Source organism: Lagenorhynchus albirostris, chromosome 6 (assembly GCF_949774975.1).
Source record: "Lagenorhynchus albirostris chromosome 6, mLagAlb1.1, whole genome shotgun sequence".
Taxonomy (NCBI): domain Eukaryota; kingdom Metazoa; phylum Chordata; class Mammalia; order Artiodactyla; family Delphinidae; genus Lagenorhynchus; species Lagenorhynchus albirostris.
The window spans coordinates 50,996,508-51,023,662 of NC_083100.1; the positions used below are offsets into that span (position 1 = coordinate 50,996,508).

A 27,155-nucleotide genomic window follows, 5' to 3' on the forward strand; every position below is an offset into this window, starting at 1 on the left:
ACAAGAGACCCACTTCAGACCTAGGGACACATACAGACTGAAAGTGAGGGGATGGAAAAAGATATTCCATGCAAATGGAAATCAAAAGAAAGCTGGAGTAGCAATACTCATATCAGATAAAATAGACTTTAAAATAAAGAATGTTACAAGAGACAAGGAAGGGCACTACATAATGATCAAGGGATCAACACAAGAAGATGATGTAACAATTATACATATATATGCACCCAACATAGGAGCACCTCAATACATAAGGCAACTGCTAACAGCTATAAAAGAGAAAATCGACAGTAACACAATAATAGTGGGGGACTTTAACACCTCACTTACACCAATGGACAGATCATCCAGACAGAAAATTAATAAGGGAAACAGAAGCTTTAAATGACACAATAGACCAGATAGATTTAATTGATTGTTATAGTACATTCCATCCAAAAACAGCAGATTACACTTTCTTCTCAAGTGCGCACGGAGCATTCTCCAGGATAGACAACATCTTGGGTCACAAATCAAACCTCAGTAAATTTAAGAAAATTGAAATCATATCAAGCATCTTTTCTGACCACAACATTATGAGATTAGAAATGAATTACAGGGAAAAAAAAACATAAAAAACACAAACACATGGAGGCTAAACAATACGTTACTAAATAACCAAGAGATCACTGAAGAAATCAAAGAGGAAATCAAAAAATACCTAGAGACAAATGATAATGAAAATACAATGATCCAAAACCTATGGGATGCAGCAAAAGCAGTTCTAAGAGGGAGGTTTATAGCTATACAAGCCTACCTCAAGAAGCAAGGTAAATCTCAGATAAACAATCACCTGACACCTAAAGGAACTAGAGAAAGAAGAACAAACAAAACCCAAAGTTAGCAGAAGGAAAGAAATCATAAAGTTCAGAGCAGAAATAAATGAAATAGGGCTTCCCTGATGGCACAGTGGTTGAGAATCTGCCTGCCAATGCAGGGTACACAGGTTCGGGCCCTGGTCTGGTAAGATCCCACATGCTGTGGAGCACCTAGGCCCGTGAGCCACAACTACTGAGCCTGCGGGTCTGGAGCCTGTGCTCCGCAACAAGAGAGGCTGCAACAGTGAGAGGCCCATGCACCGCGATGAATAGTGGCCCCCGCTCGCCGCAACTAGAGAAAGCCCTGGCACAGAAACAAAGACTGAACACAGCCAAAAATAAATAAATAAAAATTTAAAAATAAGAAATAAATGAAATAGAAACAAAGAAAACAATAGCAAAGATCAATAAAACTAAAAGCTGGTTCTTTGAGAAGATAAACAAAATTGATAAACCATTAGCCAGACTTATCAAGAAAAAGAGGGAGAGGACTCAAATCAATAAAATTAGAAATGAAAAAGAAGTTACAACAGACACTGCAGAAATGCAAAGCATCCTAAGAGACTACTACAAGCAACTCTATGCCAGTAAAATGGACAACCTGGAAGAAATGGACAAATTCTTAGAAAGGTATAACCTTCCAAGACTGAACCAGGAAGAAATAGAAAATATGAACAGACCAATCACAAGCACTGAAATTGAAACTGTGATTAAAAATCTTCCAACAAACAAAAGTCCAGGACCAGATGGCTTCACAGGCGAATTCTATCACACATTTAGAGAAGAGCTAACACCCATCCTTCTCAAACTCTTCCAAAAACTTGCAGAGGAAGGAAGGAAGTCAGAAAGAGAAAAACAAATATCATATATTAATGTATGTATGTAGAACCTAGAAAAATGGTACAGATGAACCGGTTTGCAGGGCAGAAGTTGAGACACAGATGTAGAGAACAAACGTATGGGCACTAAGGGGGGAAAGCGGCGGGGGCGTGGGTGTGGTGGTGTGATGAATTGGGAGGTTGGGATTGACATGTATACACTGATGTGTATAAAATTGATGACTAATAAGAACCTGCTGTATAAAAAAAATAAAATAAAATTCAAAATTTAATAAGAAATAAGAAATCTCAAAATAATAGTGGCTTGAACACAACATTTTATTTTTTGTTATCTTATGAAGTAAGTCCAGATGTAGGTGATTTCATTCAGGTGGATTCACAGCATGGGACCCAGACCAATTCCCTCTTCCTTCTCTGCCATTCTTAGTGGGTAGCTTCCTTTAGTCAGATCACTTTATGATCCTATATAGCTCCTGGACCTTCAGACAGTTCCACTGCATTCCAGGCAATAAGGAACAGGCAAGGGTAAAAGAGAATCCTTTCTAGCTGAGTTAGCCTTCTTCAAAATAATCGTTCTGAAAGTCTTACTCAATGACCTTCTTATTCTCCTTAACTAGCATGCAGTCATTTGACCATACGTAGCTTTGAGACAACCTGGAAGATGTAGTTTTTTAGTAGTGAAAATTGCTAACTTAAATAATATAAGAGTTCAGTTATTCAGAAAGAATGGAAGGTAACCATCTGAAGTTCACATGGTTTTTAAGACCACATCATACAACCAAATACAGCAAAGCCGTACAACCAAGCTCTACCAACACTTTTCACAAGAAGGATACATGACTGGAATATTTTTAAGCCATTGCAAAGTATCACACTTTTGCTGCCCACATAAAACATAATTCCACTAAGTATAATGTGCTTGGGTCATAAGCATTACAAAAATCCCTCAAAATTCTATGTGTTGTTCCTTTGTCATCACATTCGGTGTTTTACACAAGCCTCAAAGCCAGGCTTAATTTTTTCTTTCTAAGTAACCTGTTTTAGTTATTATTTTTGTTTTGTTTTACTTTGCTGACTCTGTACAAATAAGACTTGTTTATTGATACATGGATTTATTTTGCAATGTTGTTGTCTGCTAATATTTTATCATACAAAAGTATATGGTACAAAAAGTAATTCTTTGTAGCTTCCTGAATAAGAAGTTTTAATCTAGGTGTGGTTTTTTTCCATGGAGAAATAAAGTATTTCTTATGGATGGAGAAATGTCAAATACCCTTGCTGAAATTCTTAACTTGCCTTTATACCCTAAACCTTGATATTGGAAATCACCCAAAGTAAATTTAAAGAAAATGTTACACTATCTTTAAGACAGTGCCTAAAAGTAGATACACTCCATTCTCTCTGAAATACATTTTCTTAGGAATGGAATTAAATTCTGTCTGCTGATTTAGGAAAATGGGTAACTTGTCTTTACAATGTTTATTTATAGTGTGTACTGACTAAAGAATATGTTTTCTTTTTCTGCCTAGTAAAGGGCAGTATCTTCAGAAACACTGGATTTATAATTAATGCATAAAAGTTTTTTAAAGTGTTAGAAACTTATTGAGGTAATTTGTATTATCTCACTCCATGAGATATCTATTGCTGCATAAAAAATTATCCCAAAATTTAGTGACTTAAAACAGTAGTATTAATTACATCACAGTTTCTGTGAGTCAGAAGTCTAGGCATGTTCTAAAATTTCTCAGACAATTGGGATACATCATCCCATGGGCAAAACCAAGAGAAAATATTTTATAGTTTTCCTTCAAGTGAAAAACCATTGCAGTAAAAATACTAAGCATGCATACATATATTTTTTTCTCAGCTTAATTATATTTTCTTGAATCTTTTGCCTTTTATTTTTGTTTTTACTGCTATATACAGTGAATAATTGCTACAATGGTAGTCAAAAGAGTAGACTTTAAATATTCTCTTAGTGCCAACTCTGAAGGAGCAAAAGAGCCATAAGATAAATTCTACTGTTAGAAATACTTTTATGAAAATACCTATATTGTTTTGAATTTTCAGAAAAACTATGTTTGAAATATGGTACCTAAACTAGCAACCTATAGCCCTAATATTATTGAGAGGTGAATATAATTTCTGAGTCATTTAAGTGATAAAGACTGATCTTAATTATACCCCAAATATACCTAAAAATATTCCTATTTAATGACCTGGAAAGATATACTGAAAGTTTAACCCAATTTGTATATTTAATATTGGACTATTTTCCATACAGTTATGATAAATCTCTTTTTATTTTTCTTTCTTTTTGGCCAACTTTTGGAAATAGACTAAGATGCTTAGTGAAGCAGCTGGAAAAAGGTGATGTTAACATCGTAGACTTAAAGAAGAATATTGAATATGCAGCATCTGTGCTGGAAGCAGTTTATATCGATGAAACAAGGTAAGTTTTAACCTCTTCTCACTTTTAACTTTTTGCCTCTCTCTTTTTTTCCCTTTTTCTTGACCCTCCTTTCATATCTTAGCCATGAAACCAAAATCAAAATCTTATTAAAACTTAAAATGTTCTTCTTCATGTAGCTATGGAAGAATTATGATTCTTTCTTTAAAAAATACAAATTTTAATCCAAATGCTTGAATAATAAAAAATAGTCAATAATAAAGTCAAAAAATAAACAAATTAAAGTCTCCTTTACCCCTACTCTCACTGTCCTTAGGCCCAGATTTTTAAATGTCAGAGACAGTGTAGGCTTACACTGATTTTCACTGATGTAAGAATTTTCCTATTATCTCAAGATTGCGGAGTTCCTTCTGAAAAAATGGGTGTCACATGCCCACATATTCTCATGATATTTATCTATCAGACCCTCTGTGCAGGGCTTGCTAAGGGGCAGTCTCCAATGTGTATTTGATTATCACCTAAACCCCATCACCCAGCCTGATAATTAGCAGAATGGTAAGGAGATTAGGAAATGGCAATTCATTTGAAGAGTGTTGTTAGGCTAGTGCTGTGGCTCTCAACCAGGCCATTTGCCTTCCAGGGGTCATTGGGCAGTTTCTGGAGACATTCTTGTTTTGTTGATGGGGGCGTGCTACTGTTAACATAATGGGTAGAGGCCAAGGATACCACTAAACATCCTAAAATGCACACGAAAATCCCCCACAACAAAGAATTATCTAGCCCCAAATGTCAATAGCATGGAGGTTAAGAAAACTTGGCCTAAAGGGAGGACTGTAAAGAGGGACCCTGTGGAGGGAAGGACATGCACTTCCAGACTTTAGCACAGAAAAGGTACTGAGTTTTTTCAAAGTCATGAGGCAGGTGGAGTAGAGAGGTCTTTTAAAGGTATTGACCAAAGGATACTGACTTCAGAGGGTGGAAAACAGCCTTCATGGGGTGATTGTTGATATAGAAGCCAGGGTAGGAATTGTAAAAATTCAGCCCAAATATCAGAGAACAAAGTACCCTCTTGGTGTAGTAAGCTGTCTCTGAGGGACGCACAAAAGCTCCCCAGGAGAAAAAAATAACCAACATTTGGGTATTTGTCACACAGATGACAACAAACACACCAGTCTTGTAAGACCCTTTGACCCCTACCTCCTCTCCAGATTGCTGAGCAAGGAGAAGCAGCAAAGTGGGTGGGACAGGGGACGGGGCATGGAGAGTGAAGACATTCATCATGCCCCTTCTCTTCCACAGGTGTCCCTGCCTGTGTCAGGCCTGAGCATGGGCAGGTGAGAGACGTTAAGTCAGATGTGAGACAGGTTTTTATATATCAGTGTGTACTGGACTTAGAGACACACACACATACAACAATTTATTTAATAGGTAAAAAATTCACGACTCAAAAATCAAAACAATGTGAAAAGGTATGTTATGAAAGTCTCGTCTCCACCTGTTTCCCAGTCTACTCAAGTTCCCCAAGTCATAAATTTCTTATGTATATTTTCAGTGATTTATTATAAATTTTTATTTCATATTTTCCCTCTGCCTTTCATAGAAGGTAACATACTATTCAGAACTTTCATTCTGATTTTTTTCCCCTCAGAAAGGAAACTTGATCTTCCTATATCATGGGCTGACATTTAAATTTTAGACAATAAGAATTTTTACTGGCAACTGATAGAAAAGTGCGTGGTGAGGACCATGCTGCACAGGTGATTCTTTGTCCGCAGAATGGAACTCTGTTAAAGCACAGTGTGAAGTCATAACTTAAGAAAAAAAATCATAGATATACTTTTAGAATGATTTTTTGGTTAACTTTCACTGAATATATATAAATGTATATGATTCTTCTATGTGAACAGAGATTCAAAGTGTAAATTTTTTTAAAATCAGGTATTTTTCCTATAATTTCCTTGCCTTCATTTTTGTGTGTGCTGTTTCTTGTTCACAAGTTGACTGAACTTAACGTATTTAAGATTTCTTCAATCTGTCCTGGACATTTCATTTTTTATACTTATTTATAAAACTGAAGAACTTTTACCTTTAATAATTATTTGGAGATTTACACTATACATCTTGTAATGACATAATGCAACTATCCATTTTGCCTAAGTGTCTCATCTTTCACTTGATAGGCTATTATATGCTTTATCTATTAATTTCTCTGTTGTATTTCCTTTTCCAGAAAATTATGATTTCATAGATATTTTTTAACTTAGTTCCCCAAGATCCCTAATTCACTTAAACATATGTTACATTTCAAAGTATAGTTCCTTTTCTTTTGAAACTTGCTCTTTTGTGGGAAGAAAAAAATGCTTAACTGCTTCATGATACAATGTGGATTTTTTTCCTCTTTACAGCAAAGTATCCCAGCTGTTAACAACACATCATTCCCAACTTTTACTCAAATGGCACAAAATTTTTCACTCTTTTATTTTAATGCCTCCATGGCATCATGAATTTTAAAATGGATTAATGATAATACCCCACATTTGTACCATCTTCCAAGAGCTCTTAGCTTCATTATCTCATATTAATCTCACCACAATCCTGTGCAGTTGGCAGGGTGGTCATTACTTTCCATATTTTACTAATGAGAGAGCCAAAGCTCTTGAAGTAAACTGGTTTGGCAAAGGTCACAAACCTAGACTTTGGCAAAACTGTGACTAGTAACTAAGGTATGAATTTTTTTCTTTTTAACATCTTTATTGGAGTATAATTGCTTTACAATGGTGTGTTAGTTTCCGCTGTATAACAAAGTGAATCAACTATACATATACGTATATCCCCATATCCCCTCCCTCTTGTGTCTCCCTCCCACCCTCCCTACCCCACCCCTCTAGGTGGTCACAAAGCACTGAGCTGATCTCCCTGTGCTACGCGGCTCCTTCCCACTAGCTATCTATTTTACGTTTGGTAGTATATATATAAGTCCATGCCACTCTCTCACTTCATCCCAGCTTACCCTTCCCCCTCCCTGTGTCCTCAAGTCCATTCTCTACGTCTGCATCTTTATTCCTGTCCTGCCCCTGGGTTCTTGAGAACCTTTTTTTTTTTTTAGATTCCATATATATGTGTTAGCATATGGTATTTGTTTTTCTCTTTCTGACTTACTTCACTCTGTATGACAGTCTCTAGGTCCATCCACCTCACTACAAATAACTCAATTTTGTTTCTTTTTATGGCTGAGTAATATTCCATTGTATATATGTGCCACATCTTCTTTATTAAGGTATGACTTCTTACTTAGTGCTCTTCCCTCTATAACTGGCTTCTCTCAGAGTATTGCTATCAAACAGGATGGGTTTCAATGACCTCTGAAAGATTTAGATGACAATGTGTAAAACATTCTGATGAGTAGAATTGTGAATTCTCGAAAAAACAATCCCTAACATTTATGACTAATAGCCTATTATTATAGCTATGTGCCAAGAACTCTCCTAGGCATTTTAATGCACTATTTTATTTAACCATCACAGCAATTCTAATGAGATAGAAACTTTATTATTACCATTTTACATATGAGCAAAGAGAGTCACAGGAAAGTTAGATGGCTTATGCAAGGTAACACAGAGGGTAACTTAAAGAGTGGAGTTAGGGTCTTGGCAGCCTGACTCTAGAGCCTGGCTTTTAAGCACAATTCTCATCTGCATCCCTTTAGCCACTTCTGACCAAAAGATGATTTCAGAGACTTATTGGAGGTTTTGATGAAAGCTCACATGATGTCAGGGTTGTGGGACCCAGTGGTGTGTGGACTGTGGTTACATCTTTTCCCAGCTCTTCCTTCAGTGATGTCATATCGTTAGCTTGAAATTGGCTACAGGGAGAGTATTTATACCATGGAAATTGGCAAATGCTACAAATCAGGATTTGTTTTTATTCTGGAGAGCCTGTGATTAAATATTGTCATCATGCCACTGGTTAGACCCAAGATTACCTTGTACATATCTTCTAAGACTGTGATTTTATGATTAAAATATCAGCCTAAGAAATTTTAAAGCAAAATTACTTGATGTGGTTTGATTTCCTATAGACTTAGTAAAACACAGCAGTAAACTGAGGATTTTTTTGTTGAGATGTATATATAATTATTAAAATTGCATTTGCCTTAGAAATATTAGTAAAACAGAGATAATTTAGAATGAGGAGGGATGAATAAGCATTTAGTTTCTTTTAAACTTTAAATTAAAAAACTGCTGACTTTTGAGATTTTTTAATGGAAAATTCTCTTTCTAGGAAAAATGTTTCAGTAAGTATTCAAGAGAGGCATTTTTTTTGGGGGGGGAAGCTGGATTACAAAAAAAATGATTAAAACATTATAAAGCAGAATAAAACAGAAATTATGAATTGGTTTAAATCCCCCCCCCCCCACTACACACACACACATATATCCCTTTTCCCACTAAGCCTTAGCAGGATTTCAATTAAGAAAACAAATCACAACACAAAATGTCTCTTGAAATATGATATGAGTAAGAAAAATAGAAAAGAATTTCTGATAGAATTTGAATTCTGACCTTCTTTGAGGGATGATAGCACAATTCCCTAATGAATATAATTATTGGTTTTTTAAGAAAACACTTTCAAATGCAAATGCCAACATTTTATGAGTTCTGCTTTCAGATGTGTCCCTAGAGGCTATTGTTTTTCAAAGCCGCATAGTTATAATCCAGAAACGTGACTTTAAAAAAAATAATTCTTTTTGATCATCCTTATTTGGATTTGGATGCTGCCAGGAAAAGTAGCATCCTTGGCCTCATGAATTGCTATTCATGAGGGTAGGCAGCTGACTGGGAGGTATACTTTCAGTGATGGATATTATGCTTATTAATACCTCCCTACAACACAATTTATAACTTTATTTTCTTAATGTGAACCAATCTAAGTCTTATGATTACCACAGTTTGATCACAGACTCTGGATTCAGAAAGAATGAGGTGATGAAAGTCTGGATGCTCCACTCAGTACTCTCTTTCTTTAAGCAAGTGGCTCAACTTCTATACTTTCTAGCTTTATCATCTGTAAATTAACAATAATGACATGCTAACCTCACAGGGTTGATTTGAGGATTAAATGTAGCACCATATCTGACAGAGTAAAAGTTAAATAATAACCAATTTTTGTTGTACTAATAAAATGCAGATACTTCTGGGTACATAACACAATAAAGATGTATAATTTATAGAAAAATATCAAATAATTTATTGAGAGAAATTTTTTTTTTTTTTTTGCGGTACGCGGGCCTCTCACTGTTGTGGCCTCTCCCGCTGCGGAGCACAGGCTCCGGACGCGCAGGCTCAGCGGCCATGGCTCACGGGCCCAGCCGCTCCGCGGCATGTGGGATCTTCCTGGACTGGGGCACGAACCCGTGTCCCCTGCATCGGCAGGCAGACTCTCAACCACTGCGCCACCAGGGAAGCCCGAGAGAAATTTTTGATCCTGAAAAAATGAAGTCAGATGGGCTCAAGTTACCAGGAAGTGAAAGCAAAGTGCAAACTGATGGAAACAAACCTTAATAATATACACATCTTGATAAAAAAAAAATCTTCAATTGACTCCTATGTCTTACTACGTCTAAAGGTCCTTCATTTTGAGAGGTTGTCTTGAGTGAGAATGCATGGATGTCAATCAGTACTTCAAGAAGTTAGTCTGCTAGCAACTGAGTGAAATCCAGGGCACCTTGAAGTCTAAGTCCCTTGAAATCATCAAGTACTGGAATTTACTAAGGAATATTCACTCATGACACAAATATCTATTGCGTATGTGAAGTGAATACCAGGCACACTGGTCATCAGAATCCAGGCTACAACCGTGCAGATAGCTGGTGGTTAGAAATGAGTCAAGAGGTGGGAAGATAAATGGAGGAACAAGGACTAATACCACAAACAAGAAACAGGGATGTTCGGAGTTAGAGAGAGAAACACAAGCACATTGACAGATTACAAGAGGAAACACTAAGTAGCCTCAGTAAATTATATACAGAACATGGGTATAACATGGTATAAAAACTGTAGAGTCAAGATTCCAAACCAGACATGGTTGGACTTGCTGAATGTTAAAGAGTTTAGTTCCCTGGCAAAGTTCCCTATGCCCATTCTCAAAGACATGGCTTCTAACAAAAGAACTTAAGGTTAAAAAAAAAAAAAAAAGGTCTGGAATGCACTAGATATATGGGCCCTAGAGCTCAGAAATATGGTGCCATATTACAGATGTGAATTGGGGGATTATAATCCAGGAGTCTCAGGGTTTTTTTTTTTTTAATGCTTTATTTCAATTTCACTATTCAGAGCTCCTATACTAATTCAATATGTTTCTCAGCCCAAAGTTTTTAAGAATGCCCAGTGAATGTTTACTTATTTAACCAATGTGTCCTGGCTGTCACTTTCCTCTACAGCCAGCTCTCTGGCTTCAAACTACTGATTTGTTCCTCTGCAGTTCACCTATTTCCCCCTCAAGTCCAGCAATCCACAGGCTGGTACTGCTCCCAAGCATGAGCTCAATCTCTTCCTCCGGTTCCCCAAACTGAAGCTAGCATCAGCTAGGCTCACTATAACTGCTGCAAGACCTCTCAGAACCCACAACTCAACCCCTTCCATAGAGGTCCCCTACCAGGCATTTCTCTGCATCCTCTAAGGTCTAAACCCATCTTGTAAAGCCACCTTACCATCCCCTATGGAAGTGTCTTTCAACATGTTTTCCTACACTGAATTCAGGATCTCCAGCTACAAGGCCAAGAAAAAGGAAGTGGGCTATCAAAATTAATGTCAAGGTGTGCATTCATCTCCAGGATCAACACCTATGCTCAAAGACTATGCAGTCTAAATCCATATTTAGAAAAAGAGTGACATTTTTCCAAAAGACACAGAATCTGCAGTGATGTAGCTGTGCTCACAATGAAGATAATTGTGCACATTACTGTTCAGAGTTGTCTAGTCTCTTGCAGTCACCTTGTCTCCGTCTTCTATGCGCCAGAGTTGAGACTTTATTTTTGTGTAACTTAAAGACCTATTTAAAAGATTTTTTCATAAGACAAAAGAGCAGTCTGCCTCTGAAGGTAAAATAAAGCCTCTGCAGAATAAAACAAATTATTTTTTGACTTTTCAAATGTCAGTTTTTCTCACCTCCTACTATTAAGGTTTTCAAAAACTCTTGGAGTTCCATCTCAAAATGGTCAACATGTTATCCTTGTAACTGAAGTCAAGGGAGAGGATGAAAATGCCAAATAGAGGTGTGGAGTGAGAGGGTGGTTATGGAGGGATGTGGGAACACAGCATTTAAAGTTAGGCATGGAGCTACTAAAGAGGATGCTCAGGAAGTATAGACATAGAAGCTGGAGGCAGATCTGTAAAATATGGAGTAGCAAAAGCCGGCAGAGAGTGGGGTTACTAAATATTGTAAATCAAATAACACAGGGAGAACCACTGGATGCAGTTAGGAGATTCCTGATGCCTCTGAAGTGCAGTTTCACAAAGAGAAAAAGGTACCTGCCAGATTATGGAAGTATGAGGAACTGAAGTGAAATGGCTCTGGAAGAAAGCAATGTGGACTGTTTTTCAAGAATTTTCTAGTAGGAAAAAGCAGCAATAGAATGGTCTATTAATGGGGACATAATTTTTTTCATACTTTTTCTAGAGTGGAAACCTTCTGTTAGCCTTGAGATAGAGTTTAAAAAGAAATTCTGGTTAAAGAGAAATAATAGCCATAGAAATATTAGGTCAAGAAATTATTCCTTGTAAGTTGGTGCAGCCACTGTGGAAAACAGTATGAAGTTTCCTCAGAAAACTAAAACTAGAATTACCATATGATTCATCAATCCCCGCTCCTGGGCATGTATCCAGACAAAACTATAATTCAAAAAGATACATGCACCCCTATGTTCATAGCAGCACTATTCACAATAGCCAAGACATGGAAACAACCTAAATGTCCATAGACAGATGAATGGATAAAGAAGATGTGGTACATATATACAATGGAATACTACTCAGCCATAAAAAAGAACAAAATAATTTGCAGCAACATGGATGCAACTAGAGATTATCATACTAAGTGAAATAAGTCAGAAAGAGAAAAATACCATATGATATCACTTATATGTGGAATCTAAAATATGACACAAATCAACCTATCTAGGAAACAGAAACAGAATCATGGACATAGAGAACAGACTGTTGGTTACCAAGGGGGAGGGGGTTGAGGGGGGGATAGAGTGGGAGGTTGGGGTTAGCAGATGTAAGCGCTTATATATAGAATGGATAAACAACAAGGTTCTACTGTACAGTATGGAGAATTATATTCAATATTCTATGATAAACCATAATGGAAAAGAATATAAAATATATATGTATAACTTAATCACTTTGCTGTACAGCAGTAATTAACACAACATTGTAAATCAACTGTACTTCAATAAAAAAGAAGTTATTCTTAAGTTATCTAGGGAAACAGACAAATAGCCAAGCATAGGTGGAAAATGTGGGTGAAGATGGAGCTAACTAGAGCGCAGCTAAGGGTCTTCAAATAAGCAAAACTTGCATAGCACTGTAAAATCAAAAAGGTTAGTAAGCATTGATTTTAAACTCAGTTGCTCAGCAGGGGTAAGAGGTGATAATAATTTTTACCAAAATATAGACTATGGGCTCTAAAACTCATGGATCAATGTGATGTAGAGAGTAAACCTTGGGTGGTTAATCACTACAACTGGCAAGTCATGATGGCACTGACACACGTGTACTCCTTAAACATTTAGAGCAAGAGTAGGGAAGAAGGAAAAAAGAAAAGAGCTGGACTAATGAACACCTTTCATTAACATTTCAGTTGTAAGTGACAGGAAACCCAACCAAACCATCTTAAACTCTCATTGCTGAAACGTTGATGGCTAATGCTGACTATAATCATAGGTCAATCAGGACAAAAATGATGTCAAGGGATCAATCTCTCTGTTTCAATTACTCTGGAATGACCTCCTGATGCTTTAAAGGTAGCAAATCAAGACAGGCAGTGTATCCAAGCGTTACATCCTCACACCTTCAAGTCCAGTGGCAATAAGGGAGGCTTTCCTTCCCAGAGGCTCTAACAAACACAACTTTTCTGTTTCATTGGCTCTAGTTAGGTCATATGCTTATCCCTCAAACTATCATGCCCAGAAGAACTGAATATGCAAGTTCACTGGTCAAGCATCTCATGAGGCAAGTAGGAGGTCAATTTTATTTAAATCACATGCCTAAGAATTGAGTGGAAGAGAGTGCTTTCCTAAACAACAACTATGTCATCTCTAGAGTGAAAACTAAAATGTTTATGTTAGTACCGCGTGCAGTGGGACCTGGAACAGGGTCTGTGCAGGACGTTGAGCAACTCCTGTCCTAGGTTTGCTCCTACTAATGACAAGCCTATGGGCAAGAGATTTTTTTTTCTCTAGTCATTAATTTTCTTACACAGAGATGAAGTCACCAGTCCCTTTGTGTTCTGGAATTCTGTGGTTTTATCCACAGTCCCAAAGTCCCTTGTAAAGACTTGCTTATGCCTAAACTACCCTGGCCCCCAGGAGGGTGACAGAGCCTATTGCTTATCATATGCTTAGTGGGGGAGCATTTATAAATTTGGGCTCCTGTATTTTTTAGAGCTGTTTCCATTTGGAGGAGTCCCTGAGGAAATCAATTTGAAGGGCATGTGCTAAGACATTGCTAGAGATCAGTGAATCATTAAAAAGCAAATTATGATTTTTATGAATTCCATTTTTATGGTGTGAGTTGTAGGGAGGGGTGGCTATTTGGAGTGCTGTGTTTGTAGGCTGTTCTCACCCTGTAGACTGAGTGTGAAAACCAGGCTTAGAAAAAGTTGCAATACATTTTGGTTGATTTTCATATTTTCTGCCATCTGTGGTGTGTTACTTTCTGCAAACTTTCAAAAACAGCCTCCCTAGTGAAAGGGGAAAAAAATAACCTGACCAGATCTTTTGAGAGATAACTGACATAAAAAGCTCCACATATTATGTAAGATCTTACTGTTGTGATATTTTAGATCAATAAAATATAAATGAATATGTCCTGGATTTGAAAAAGATAAAAATTTTATTATTCTTTTCTAATGATGATATTAATAACAAGATTATTTGATGGTTAATTATATCCAAGGCAACATATTATGCAATTTGCATATATGATTACAAGTAAGTCTCAAAAATTCTATGAATTAGATACATGTATTATTTTCACTATAAAGTTAAAAAATTTGAGACATAAAGAAAATAATTCACTTGCTTAGAATCATATAATCATTAAGTATCAGAGACAAGTTCAAACTGAGATGGAGCGTACCCAACATCAATTGTTTTCTTCCCTGGCAATAGAACGTTTTTTTTTTTTTCAATTATTCGCTCTTCTCTGCAAAGCCAAGTGATTCAGGGGAGACCAGTCATAGCACCAGGCTCAGGATGAGTGTGTCCTAATTGACCTAAACCAGTAATTGGTTTCCAGCTTCCTAACCAATGAGTTTGGATATGGACATATGTTACAATTCTGGCCAATGAGACTAATGGGGGTTCTGCAAAAGATTTCCTCTCCATAGAAAGGGAGTCCTGTGTGTCTGGGGATTCTATCTGTATATCATGCTTGAAAATGATACAACCATCTGGCTACAAGCTTAGAGCTAAACCTAACACTAAAGTTGGCAGCATAGAAAGATGGAGGAAACCTGAGTCCTTGATGATATTGTTGACCTGCTGATTTAAAAAACATAAATCCCTGCTGGAGTCTACCTACCTTTAACTTTCTTGTTAAGAAAAATAATAAAGTCCTCTATAATTTAAGCCACTTTGGGTTAGGTTTGATGTCACCTGCTATTGAGAGCGTCCTTCTAGCCACATAGGTCTGCCTTGCTCCAAAGCCCATGTTCTTAATTTCTAATCTTTGTAGGTAGTCACATTATCCTAATAAGAAATCCTAACACAAGTGCTTGTTATCTAAGATAGTTACTTAGAATCTATTTTCCCATAAAACAAGGTAAGACGTTGATTGAGTTTCCAAGGCAGCTTATAAAACATACTGATCCCATGATACAGTTAAACAGCATAGGTGGTTCTTGGGCAAGTATCAGGTACTGGATGTCAGAGACTTAAGTTTTTTCTTAGTAAATAAAAGGGTGGGGTTAGGGGGTGGAGTGGGCATCCAGCATCCTTCTGCTCCAGGATCCTAGAAATGTACTGTGGTGTTCCATTTCCCCACTCAGTGTTTGTCTTGGTTTGGAGAATTTCAGGTTGGACTCAGTGTCCCTTCTCAAAATCTCTTCTATCTTCCTTTCTGACTCCTCTGGCTTAACCTAGGGCATCTTTGGATAATAATAGGAATGGAAACTCTGCTCTGACTCATCACATACTCTTCCATTATCTTGGGCCTTTCCTCCTTCCCTGGGACCTAGATTTTGAAACTCAAATCCAGGAACAGGAGTTTTTCCTTCCCCAGGTTATTCTGTGTCATACATGAGTCAATGAATGAAGCCATGGCTGACTATATGGACAAAGGGCCAGGGTAACAGGAATTTTTTTTCTAATTGTGATATCATCTTTGTACACATGAAGCAGACCTGACTAAAAATGACTTTATTCCTCACCAAACCACTGTAAATATCTTAATATTTTATAACCTCTAAGACCAGAGACACTCTGCCTATGTTTTTATACATTTATTCACTTATTCAACAAATATTTATGAAGGACACTATATACATTGATAATTATTTTGTTATTCTGTTTGGCCCTTGTTAACTCCTTCTTGTCATTGCCCCTACTCTTTTAGCTTCATTGGTTTAGAAAGAAATATATTCCTTGTCTTCACTCACACCCATGTCCTTCAAATATACCCCAGTTCTTCTTAGTACCCCTTCTCTGCTCCCCACCCCGAGAATTTGACACTTCTGTATAGCATGGTGACTATAGTTAATAATACTACAACACATTTTTAAGAGTTGCTAAGAGTAGATCTTAAAAATTGAGAAATTGACTCTTCTATTTTTCAATTAAGTAACATACAGATCATTCTTATTCATAAAATGAGTATAAAAGATTCACTAATTAAGATACTTTTACTGAGATTCTTCTGCCAATCCCTTCCTGTATTGTTCACCAGCACTATCTCTGACAGTGAAATAATGGGCAAATGGACATAAGCAGTACTGCTAAGTCCACATTATAGAAAAGGATTAAACCTTACGTTCTTGGTAGAGCTCTTCCATTAATTGACACGTCATGAATGGATAAGAGCAATTCTCCAAGTGTTCACAAGAATCACCTGGAGGGCTTGTTAATTCAACAGGTCTGGAGTAGAGCCCTTGAAATTCCAGTTCTAACAAGTTCCCAGTTGCTGCTGATTCTGCCGGTCCAGGGACCACACTTATAGAGGATGACAAAATGAGGCTACAAAAGGAGAGATGTACAGAGAATGTTAGAAACCTAATGGTTAGAATTTTAAGGTCTTATCAAAGGAGTGTGGCCCAAATATTGCCCCAAGTTGTATATGAAATGACCCTGGGAGCTGAAATGCCTCCCCGAGTCAGGAAACTTCACCACCTACTAGGAGCAAAAAGCAAGGGGCGCTGGAGATTAGCAGCACCTCAGCAGCAACTCTTGGGCACAGAAGAGGGAGCCCTATCCTTTAGTCCATGACGTGGGCACCTCTCCCAGATCTGGGAAACCATAGCCCTTAGGCTTCATCTCTGGGCTGCAGCCCCAACCTTTTTCTTCAGCCTGCAACTCAGTGATCCTTGGAACAACACTTACTTAGATGGAGCCTGGAATACCCTCCTCTATGTCTCATTCCCTTGATTAGAAGAGGCAAAATATCATTCCTGAAAAGTAAGGCAGGGAGAAGATGATAGATATTGTATTGATAGTATTGTCATAAAATATAAATGTACCATTTTAACAATTTTCAGTGTACAATCCAGTGGAATTAAGTACATTATTTACAGTGTTATACAACCATCCCACTATCCATTTCCACAAACTTTTCATTATCCCAAACAGAAACTCTGTACCCATTAAACAATAACTCCCAGTCACCCCCCTCCCCTCAGCCCCTGGTAACTTCTATTCTTTCTGTCTCTATGAATTTTCCTATTCTACTCAGTAAAATTTTAAAGTAGGTAAAAAATATTTTTGGAGGTTCCTCCCACTGCCTCCTCACAGCCCATAGAATGCGTAAGTTGTTCTTTGGCTCCCCCAAGTCCACTTTGACCAATTTCTTCCAGTAATGTCTGAAACACTTCCATCCCCAGACACCTTCCTTTTACTGCACCTCAGAAATAGGAGATCTGCTTAGACTAATTCATATGGATGTGTGAATGGCTGGGAGTTTACTGAGGGCTTGCTTTGTGTCAGACACTGTTCTAAATGCTTTCTGTGCATTTACCCATTTCATCCTCCAACCCCACCACTAGGGATACTATTATTATCATCTCTATTTTATTGACAAAGAAACTGAGATTCAGGCAGACGAAGTATTTTTTCCAAGACCACACAACTAATAGGTGATGAAGCCAGGATTCCAACTCCTGAGGCAGTTCTCCTAACCACAGAGGATGCTTACTAATCAAAAAAAAAAAAAAAACGATAATTAGTGGAATGTCAGGCTTTGAGCCTAAAGGAGTATTTTCAAAGATATTTTTGAGCCAAAAGGACTTCCTGGTGGGAAGCCAACAGCCATCAGAGAAGCCTAGGGCAGTTTCTGCTTCACCCGTTCCCTCCACTTTCATCTCCAAACTAACTCCCAAAATCTTGATGCTAACTCTCTGAGATCCTAACCCCTTCTCAGAGCCCTCCCCCAACATTTCTTGGACCTTCCTGCCTGTCTTGGGGGACGACCCTCCTCTGCTGGATCTCTGCTTCCTCGGCTGGATACAAAAGAGGTTCAGAGCTCTCTGTAGGCATTAGCTTGGAGAAAGCCACATCTAACTTTAACACTCTCCTTTGTCAACTTCATTTTGGCCAAATTTGCCTCTTGGAATTGAGCTAAGGTCAGCGTAACTGACTTATCTACCCAAATGTTCAGTCTTCAGTCGCTCAGATATAATACTCATCTTCTCATAGTTAAAAAGAAAAAGATTGATAAAACCAAAGGAAACATTGAACAAAAGCTATCAGGTAGGCAGAAAAAGAAAACTGCCCCCCCCAAAAAAAACCCACAAAAAAATGTTGAAATAAATCTGTGAGCCTGCCATTTTATGTCTCTTTTGAAACAAGGCAAATAATAAATAATAAATAAATAAAAGTGCATGGGTGGTGGCCTGGAAAAATTAATTCAAATGTATTTAGTACTCAGGAAGTAGGTTACTGACAAGTTGATAAGGCTTTTCAAATGTATTACCTCTTTCCATCCTGACATTTAATTTATTGCACTTCAAAATACTGTGAAATTCTACCATCCAGATACATTTCTCTCTGAGAAAATGATTCAGCATACCAATCATGGGAAATAAATTTAAGCTTCCTCCAACCAAAACTCTGGTGGACCAAACTCCTTTAAGATCAATTATTTTTAACCCTGAATTTCAAGGTAGAGATGGGATAGAGAATAATGATTACTGATATTTTTTATTGTTTCAGTGTGAAGGTAGTCTGGGCACTTAGTAAGCAAAACACACGTTTGAGGTTAGGGATAGCTCAGCAGTTAAAAACTCAGACCCTGAAATCAGAGACTTGAGTTCAAAAAATAGCATGGCCACTTCTGGTTATATGATTTGAGCAAATCACTTAGGGTATCTGTGCGTCAATTTATTCATCACTAAAATAGGGGTACTGATAATAATTGTGTCTCCCACATAGTGAGGAAGGAATGAAGTAAAGCTTGGAAGATTAAATGAAGTAAACCTTGGCTCCTTGCCTGGTTCGTAGTAGGTAAGCATCCCGTATCCTGGGCACTGAGACCCCAGAGTTCTCTACCCAAAGGTCTCCTAGCCTGTCTCCTAAGTCTTCATGGGTCTCCTCCTTAGGTCTTTCCTCCTGAGGGGGCCCAGGACACTGTTGGTGTGTGCACCCCTCCACCCCTAAAGAGTGGCCAAGAAGCAGCTGCTTTCAAGGCTGATGGGTTGATGGAGATTGTACTGGGGCCATGGTGTCCACCTGCTCATATAGTGAGGGCCTGAACAGGAGGCAGGCAGGTGCAGAGAGCCAGCCATAGTCCACTGGCCCAGCCCTGTCACACAAAGAGCTGAGAATTCACAATTCCAATACAACTTGTCAGACTTTTATGAAACATTAAAAGGTAGAAGGATAGAACAAATATCATATTTGTTCACTTGATATATAACTTTTAAATATTTAATGTGGTATTTCGGAGAAATGTGCTCCTACCCTGAGCCCAGCAGATATTAGAGGTAGAGTTGAATGAGTTAGTTTCTTGTTGAAGTGTGTTCCTTTATAAGAATAATAAAGCAGGAAAAACAAAATTTCAAACTTGAGAAGCCAGTTTCCGGCAATTATGCATCCGGCAGATGAATTTTAGTACTTAATAGGTGTAAATGTGGGCACTGATTGCCTGGAAATAACTGTGTGGGTACACGAGTGTAACCATTTTCCAAGAGTCTACTGTGGGCAGAAATATTCTCACTGATATTACTGTAAGAGTCAAAATCCCATGACCTCTCCTTCTGTGGCTGCCTCTTTCTTTATGCCCTTTTCCTACAAACTTTCTAGTTCAAAATATAAGCCCTTTGGGAGTTGTGTCATCTGATTTGAAGAGAAAATTTGGAGTATAAATAGCTCCCAAAGATCAGTACTGCGCTGATTGGATGCAGGGTCAGTTTTCACAGCTTGCCGGCCCTGCATCGACCCACAGCTTACGTTTAGGGACCCCTCACTTTCTGCTTTATTGACTCCATTGGGGCTAAAAAAAAAGAGTTGCATCAAACACCAGTTGAAGCATTTTTCAGAGGTCCATAGTGTTAACATTTTACACATATACATTTTACTCCATATACTCCTATCGTTCTTTTCTGTATAGTGCATTTTAAGAATTCCCAAGGAAAATGTACCAATGATTTTTTTTTCATGTTGTAAGTTTCTTAAACACAAAGTCTTAATTTTTAAGAGCCCTCATGGAGTAAGCAATTCTGCTCACCCTGCCATCCAACCCTAGGATGAAGAGCAATTGAGCTGTTGGATGTTTTGGAAGCAAGATTCATTATAGTATTTGAGATCTCATTTTATCAAGCTTCTTGCACAAATTTATGTCAGAAATGAAATGAAGGCAGAATGTAGTCACGTGTTTTACATGTGACATAATCTTATATAAGTATTTAGATATCTTCACATCTTAGATAAATGTATAGAAAAATTGTTTCTGATAATTCTCTAACAAAAGCCCAGGATTACTATTTGATATTATACTATAGTTTTCATTCCTGCCCTATCTAGCATGGTCAAATGAAATCTGAAGAGCTCCTTTTGGTGCTCAGAAGAAGAAACAGTATACAGGGCAGGTGCCAGGGAAAGGGAAAATAAATAAGGGAGAGAGAGGAGAAATATGTGCCATTAGGTGTGTCGGATTATTTTTTAAATTCATTTAAATTTGTTTTATCTACCTGCCTTTCAACTTTCTTCTATCCAAACTTGAAAAATTATCTTAAATAGTTTGATACAAATTATTTGTGTCTTTATTAGGAATTTCTTACCATACTCTACTTGATAGATGAGGCTAAAAGAGTTAGTTCTGATAACTGATACTTAACAGAGATACTGAGGTCCTTGGTTGAAGGCATGTAAACAGTGCATACAATTTTAAAAATGTTTCTTTCCTGGGCCATTAATTCAAAATGCTATTAGAAATGTTTAATATCTTTTCTTTTTTTACATTTTTTTATTGAAGTATAGTTGATACACAATATTGTTTTAGTTTCAGGTGTACAACAAAGTGATTCAGTAATACATACATATATATCTTTTTTTTTTAGATTCTTTTCCCTTATAGGTTCTTTTATACAGCTGAGTAATATTCCATTGTATAAATATACCACATCTTTTTTATCCATTCATCTGTTGATGGACACTTAGGTTGTTTCCATGTCTTGGCTGTTGTAAACAGTGCTGTAATGAACATTGGGGTGTAGGTATCTTTTCAAATTACAGTTTTCTCCAGATATATACCCAGGAGTGGGATTGCGGGATCATATGGTAGCTCTATTTTTAGTTTTTAAAAAAACCTCCATACTGTTCTGAATAGTGGCTGCATCAATTTACAGTCCCACCAACAATGTAGGAGGGTTCCTTTTTCTCCACACCTTCTCCAGCATTTATTATTTGCAGACTTTTTGATGGTGGCCATTCTGACTGGTGTGAGCTCATACCTCACTTTAGTTTTGATTTGCATTTCTCTAATAATTAGTAATGTTGAGCATCTTTTCATGTGCCTTTTGGCCATCCGTATGCCTTCTTTGCGGAAATGTCTATTTAGATCTTCTGCCCAGTTTTTGATTGTTTTGTTTTGTTTTGTTTTGCTTTTTATTGAGCTGTATGTGCTGTTTGTATATCTTGGAGATTAATCCCTTGTCAGTCACATCATTTGCAAATATTTTCTCCCATTCTGTAGGTTGTCTTTTTGTTTTGTTTATGGTTTCCTTTGCCGTGCAAAACTTTTAAGTTTAATTAGATCCCATTTGTTTGTGTGTGTATGTGTTTTTATTTCCATACTCTAGGAGATGGAGACAAAAAGATATTGCTGCAATTTATGTCAAAAAGTGTTCTGCCTGTGTTTTCCTCTAGGAGTTTTATAGTATCCAGTCTTACATTTAAGTCTTTAATCCAGAAAAATGTCTAATATCTTTTCCATGTCAAATATACATTTCCCTATAATTTGCCTCAAAAATTGTAAAGAGATTGTTCAAGGGCAAATTAACCAAAAGGCAATGAAGAGATGATTAACAATAGTGAACTACTCCCAGGATGCTGCTGCTCTTATCAATCAAATAATATGGGACTCTAAAAGACTAAACTTTCTTATACCATCTCCATTCTCACTCCACTCCTCAAAGATAGTCACTTGTAATAGTTTAGTGTAAATATTTCTAGATGTTGATCCCCCCAGTCTGTGCCATGCACTGTTGCACATGCTGGTGATATAACAGTGCACAAGAACAGACCGACTCTCTGATCTTGAGGTCTTTACAGTCTAGTGGATAAATCATAAAATGAATGAACAAACTGATAAACTTATGGCATGACATCAGCAGTGGTAAGTGCTAAGAAGAAGTCTATAGAAGGATAAAGACAATAAAAGTGTTTACTCTTTGAGTAGCGGGGTCAAGGAAGCCCTTTCTACCTAAATGCAGTGAGGAAATGATCCACACATCTTGAAAAAGAGATTCTAAGCAGAGGGAATGGCAAGTACAAAGACCCTGAGCAGAAGCAAGCTTGGCAGGTTTGAGTATACCAAGGAGGCCAGCATTGCTGAAGCAAAATGAATAAGGTGGAAATTGTTAAAAGATAAAGGTAGAGACATAGCTTGTGGTGAGCTACATAGGGCTGTATGAATTAGGCACTGACATGGTCTGACTTATACTTTAAAGGAGGCTGACACTGGCTGGAAATTCTGACAGCAGTAAATGTTGCAATCTTGAGTCTGAAAGTAGTCTGGAGGCAGGATTACTTCTTTGGGGGACCTCCGCCTTACCGCTAAAGGCCTTTAATTGATTGGATCAGGCCCACTCACATTATGGAGGGTAGTCTGCTCTACTCAGTCTATTGATTTAAATGTTAATCACATCTAAAATATACCTTCACAGCAACATCTAGACTGGTGTTTGACCAGACAACTAAGCATCATAACCTAGCCATGTGAACATATAAAATTAACCATCACAGAGGTATTTTTTGTTTTTCCAAGATTTCCTTTTTTAGTTATACAATAGAATATTTCATGCTTTTCTCTTTATGTACTCTCCTCCTTTATTTCTATATTCATTAATTAATCTATATCACTCTTTTTTCCCTGAAACTATATCTTATTTCATTTTCAATAAATGACATCATGCATCATGACTAAGGGATTGCCAGACTCCTGGGTACCACATCCCTATATGAACTGTCATTTTCATGTGCTAATTTTGTCATATTCGATGATCTGTCATGGATAATTTATGATTTTAGGACATATAGCCCTAAAGTCATCCACATCAGATTTGCAAAGGAGCAATTGACAACCATTACTATGTGTCTGTCATTGTACTTAGAGTAGCTAATAAAACAAGATAGCAGTAGAATTCCTGGAGCATGGTGACATCACAGGATTATAGCACAATGATTCCCATTCCATCTGTCCTGCTCTGTGGTTTTATTTGATCACTGCATGAGGAATAATAGAAATGGCATAAGCCCTGAAATTTTCAAACCATGTAGTGTAGTGACTTGCCATAATTGGCTAAGGAATCTAATTTTAAATGGTCAAAAGTAGAAAAAAAATATTTTGCTTTGAATTACGATGTCCATGTGTTAAGTATAAACGAAAGTCATCCAAACGTAAGAGCCAAATGAGAATTAAATATGATTTAGGGTAAGTATTAATCAATATTTTTTAATATCTTTATTGGAGTATAATTGCTTTGCAATGGTGTGTCAGTTTCTGCTGTACAACAAACAAAGTGAATCAGCTATACGTATTCATATATCCCCATATTCGCTCCCTCTTGCTTCTCCCTCCCACCCCTCTAGTTGGACACAAATCACCGAGCTGATCTCCCTGTGCTATGCAACAGCTTCCCACTAGCCTTCCATTTTACACTTGGTAGTATATATATGTCAATGCTACTCTCTCACTTCGTCCCAGCTTCAATATTAACTTCCAAGTATGTCTTTTTTATCTTCATATGTATAAATATAATTTTACAACTCCAGCACTTAAGTTGTATATAGTTTTTCATAAGGCATTTCATAAATGCATTCACACTTATTTAGTACTATGAAAAATAAATATTGGCAAATGACTGACATCGATATGCTTATAAACAGTAGCATATAGAGGAAGTCATATTATCTTTTGAGTCTCTTTTTGGTAGTTTTTGCTCTCTGGAGATGATGTGTGACTTGTTCTGAAGGCTGTAGCACTCGCTGTCATCTCTGGCTACCTTCCTTCCATCGGCTCATAATCCTTAGGCCTCACTCTGTGCAAAGAAATTTACTAGCGCGAATGGAACCCAAAGGTCAAAGCTAAAGTGCGCCAAAAATAGCTCTGAGTTATTAAATTGGTGCGCCAACAAGGAAAAAAACCTAGTCAAGCAAAGGGCAGAGCTGACCTGTATTCTTCCTGAAGGCAAAGCTCAATTGCTTTGTAAAGCCCCTTTTGTATTTTGTGGGGAGCCTTTCACACTATCTTGCCAGTTCAGACCTTTAGGAAGTTCTGGATCACTGGAGCTGCCCACCCTTAATGCAGCTATTGTTACTGGTCAGTCCTGTCCACATCATCTACCTGGAGCTTCTGCTGGAGAGTGGCAGGGCAGTGCTTTCAGCTCCTGGTCACTTCCTCCTCACACAGCTGATTTCCTCAGCTAGCAGTTCTAAGCCCATCAGATCTCCACCCTCAAGACATCATTTGCTTTAACTTTTCCACCTGACACTGGCTAAATCACCTAAAATTAGCTTTCAAAATAATCCACTTGTTTTCATCTTTATTTTTCAAGTTATTATTTTCCTAAAATTTAGGGATACCCATCAAATAAAATAACACATGTGAATGACTTCTGTAAACTCCAAGGCCTTATTCAAATAGCATGTACTTTCTGTACTAAATATACACAAGCTTATTAAATATAAGACAACTTTTATAGCTTCGACTCCCCTTTTTCTTTCCACTCCAGTTGCTTCCTTTAATAGACCTTTGTTTACGAACTCTCTTCCCTATCTTATATTAGTTTCATTTATTATTGGAAATATATATTATTATATATTAATATATTATAAATATATTAATATAACCGATATCTCCAGACTCATATCATTGTACTTAAATGTTTGGGAATGCTCAAATGTTCAAGTCCATTAGTCTTTGCCCTCAGAAGATGACCAATTTGAGAAATTCAGAGATTTCAAAATGTTAACCCAATCATTTTTTAAGACAGTTCATATTAAAAGATGATCAGAGAGTGACTTGTTATACTTTAAATCCTATTGCCATGCTTGTTTTGTTATTAGTTTTTCTTCACTTTTTCCTAAACTTTAACCACTATAAATTTTTGTAGAAGACTGCTGGATACTGATGATGAGCTCAGTGACATTCAGTCGGATTCGGTCCCATTGGAAGTCCGGGACTGGTTGGCTTCTACCTTTACACGGAAAATGGGGATGATGAAAAAGAAATCTGAGGAAAAACCAAGATTTCGGAGCATTGTGCATGCTGTTCAAGCTGGAATTTTTGTGGAAAGGTAAGTGAAGTTGTTGGTATCTCAAGACAAAATTTAAAAGACAGCAAATATACTTACTATGTCAAAGTTATGAGAGTCCTGTATTTTATTTATTGAGGAAAACTGTAATCATAAGTATAATTGGAATGAACAGATTTAGGACTTTATGGTGAATTTACCTATAACAAAAATATCTTGTCCTGGATTTATTATTTTCATTTATATTTAAATTGACATAAAGACTAAAGGCAAAGGCTTTTGAATGACCATTCTCCTCAGATGAACTTTTGTGAATAACTGTTTATAATACATTTATAAACACATTTATATGCTTTACACCTAATAATACATTTATATGCTTTACACCTAATTTTACCCAAATACAATGTAACACCCAATAAAATAAGTTCTATACTATATACCAAAATGAAGCAGGCCTTTTCTTGGCACTAAAAAGAAAAGACCATTCTCTTACCATTGTGGAAGAAAGCTCTCTCATGTCCACTTTCCTTGAAGAACTTTTTAACCTTTCTGTCACTGAAGCATTTCTGTCACTTGTTGGCCCCTAGAAACACCAGAGTTTCTAAAGTGAAATACATGTTAATATGACCCAATTTAAATTCTTTAGCCTTTAAGAGGACAGCTTATTTTTCTGTCTGGAAACAAGATGTTTCAGAACTAAAACTACGAAAAGACTTGAAATAACATCTAATATCTGACAATGTTGAAAACTAGTTCTTAGAAATCCCTTGGATTAAAAAACAATTACATTACATTAAATTATACATAAAAAGGTTATTTTAACATTTTTGAAACAAATAAAATCGAGGAACAGAGAAATTTTTTATCAATGTATCTAAAATTAAACTTAAGGGAGACCACATCAATTTTTATCTTCAGACATCTCTAATCATTACCTCTAATGAACTTCATAAACTTTCGTTTTCTTCTTCTAACAGAACAATGAGAAGCACTCTTGGGTTTCTAAAAATCTAAATGACAATGCATTGCAAGAAGTATTCGAAGTGATTTAGAGATGTATTATAACCATAAGACATGAAGCATCTAGGATCTTGGTTTATGACTATATTATCCAAAATAACAACCACTCAGTGATTATTCAAATTATTTTGACTACTTCTTGACTATATCTAGTTGGCTTTGATAAAAGAACCCTCATAATAACCATTATGAGCTTATAATCATGATGAGTTAGGTGAGATGACAACCCCCCCACCCCTAGTGCATGAACTGCTCCCAGCTCTGCCAGGTGGGACCAGAAATCTGAAACAGAGAGGTAGAGAGGGCTGGAGAGAAATAATTTTTATAATTATGTTCCTATTTTTTAAAACAACTTAGGCAAGTATATGGCATTATTGATTTTCCTTAATATAAATTCGAAAACATCTAAATCATAGTTCAGAAAGTCAGTGAGAGAATCAGAGAAAAAAGAGTGTATGTTTGCTTTAATGAAGGAATGTATATTTTGTCTTTTTTGTTTAAGAAAATATTGCAGAACTTGGCAAACTGAAAAGAAATGTAAATTATTAAAGTAAACCAACTAAATTTCCATTCCCATTAAATAGAAAAATCAAGACAAATTCTGTGAAATATATTGACACGTTA

The 27,155-nt window shown here is 36.9% G+C and overlaps 1 protein-coding gene across 10 annotated transcripts in view; it reads left to right on the forward strand.

Moving 5' to 3' along the window:
• Nucleotides 1-27,155, forward strand: part of PDE1A (phosphodiesterase 1A) — a 288,873-nt gene that overhangs the window by 151,046 nt on the left and 110,672 nt on the right. For all 10 annotated transcript variants that reach the window (XM_060152508.1, XM_060152509.1, XM_060152505.1 and 7 more), the window contains exons 2-3: nt 4,035-4,148; nt 25,368-25,550. In XM_060152508.1, the coding sequence (XP_060008491.1) occupies nt 4,035-4,148; nt 25,368-25,550 (297 nt within the window). The remainder of the gene's footprint in view (nt 1-4,034; nt 4,149-25,367; nt 25,551-27,155) is intronic.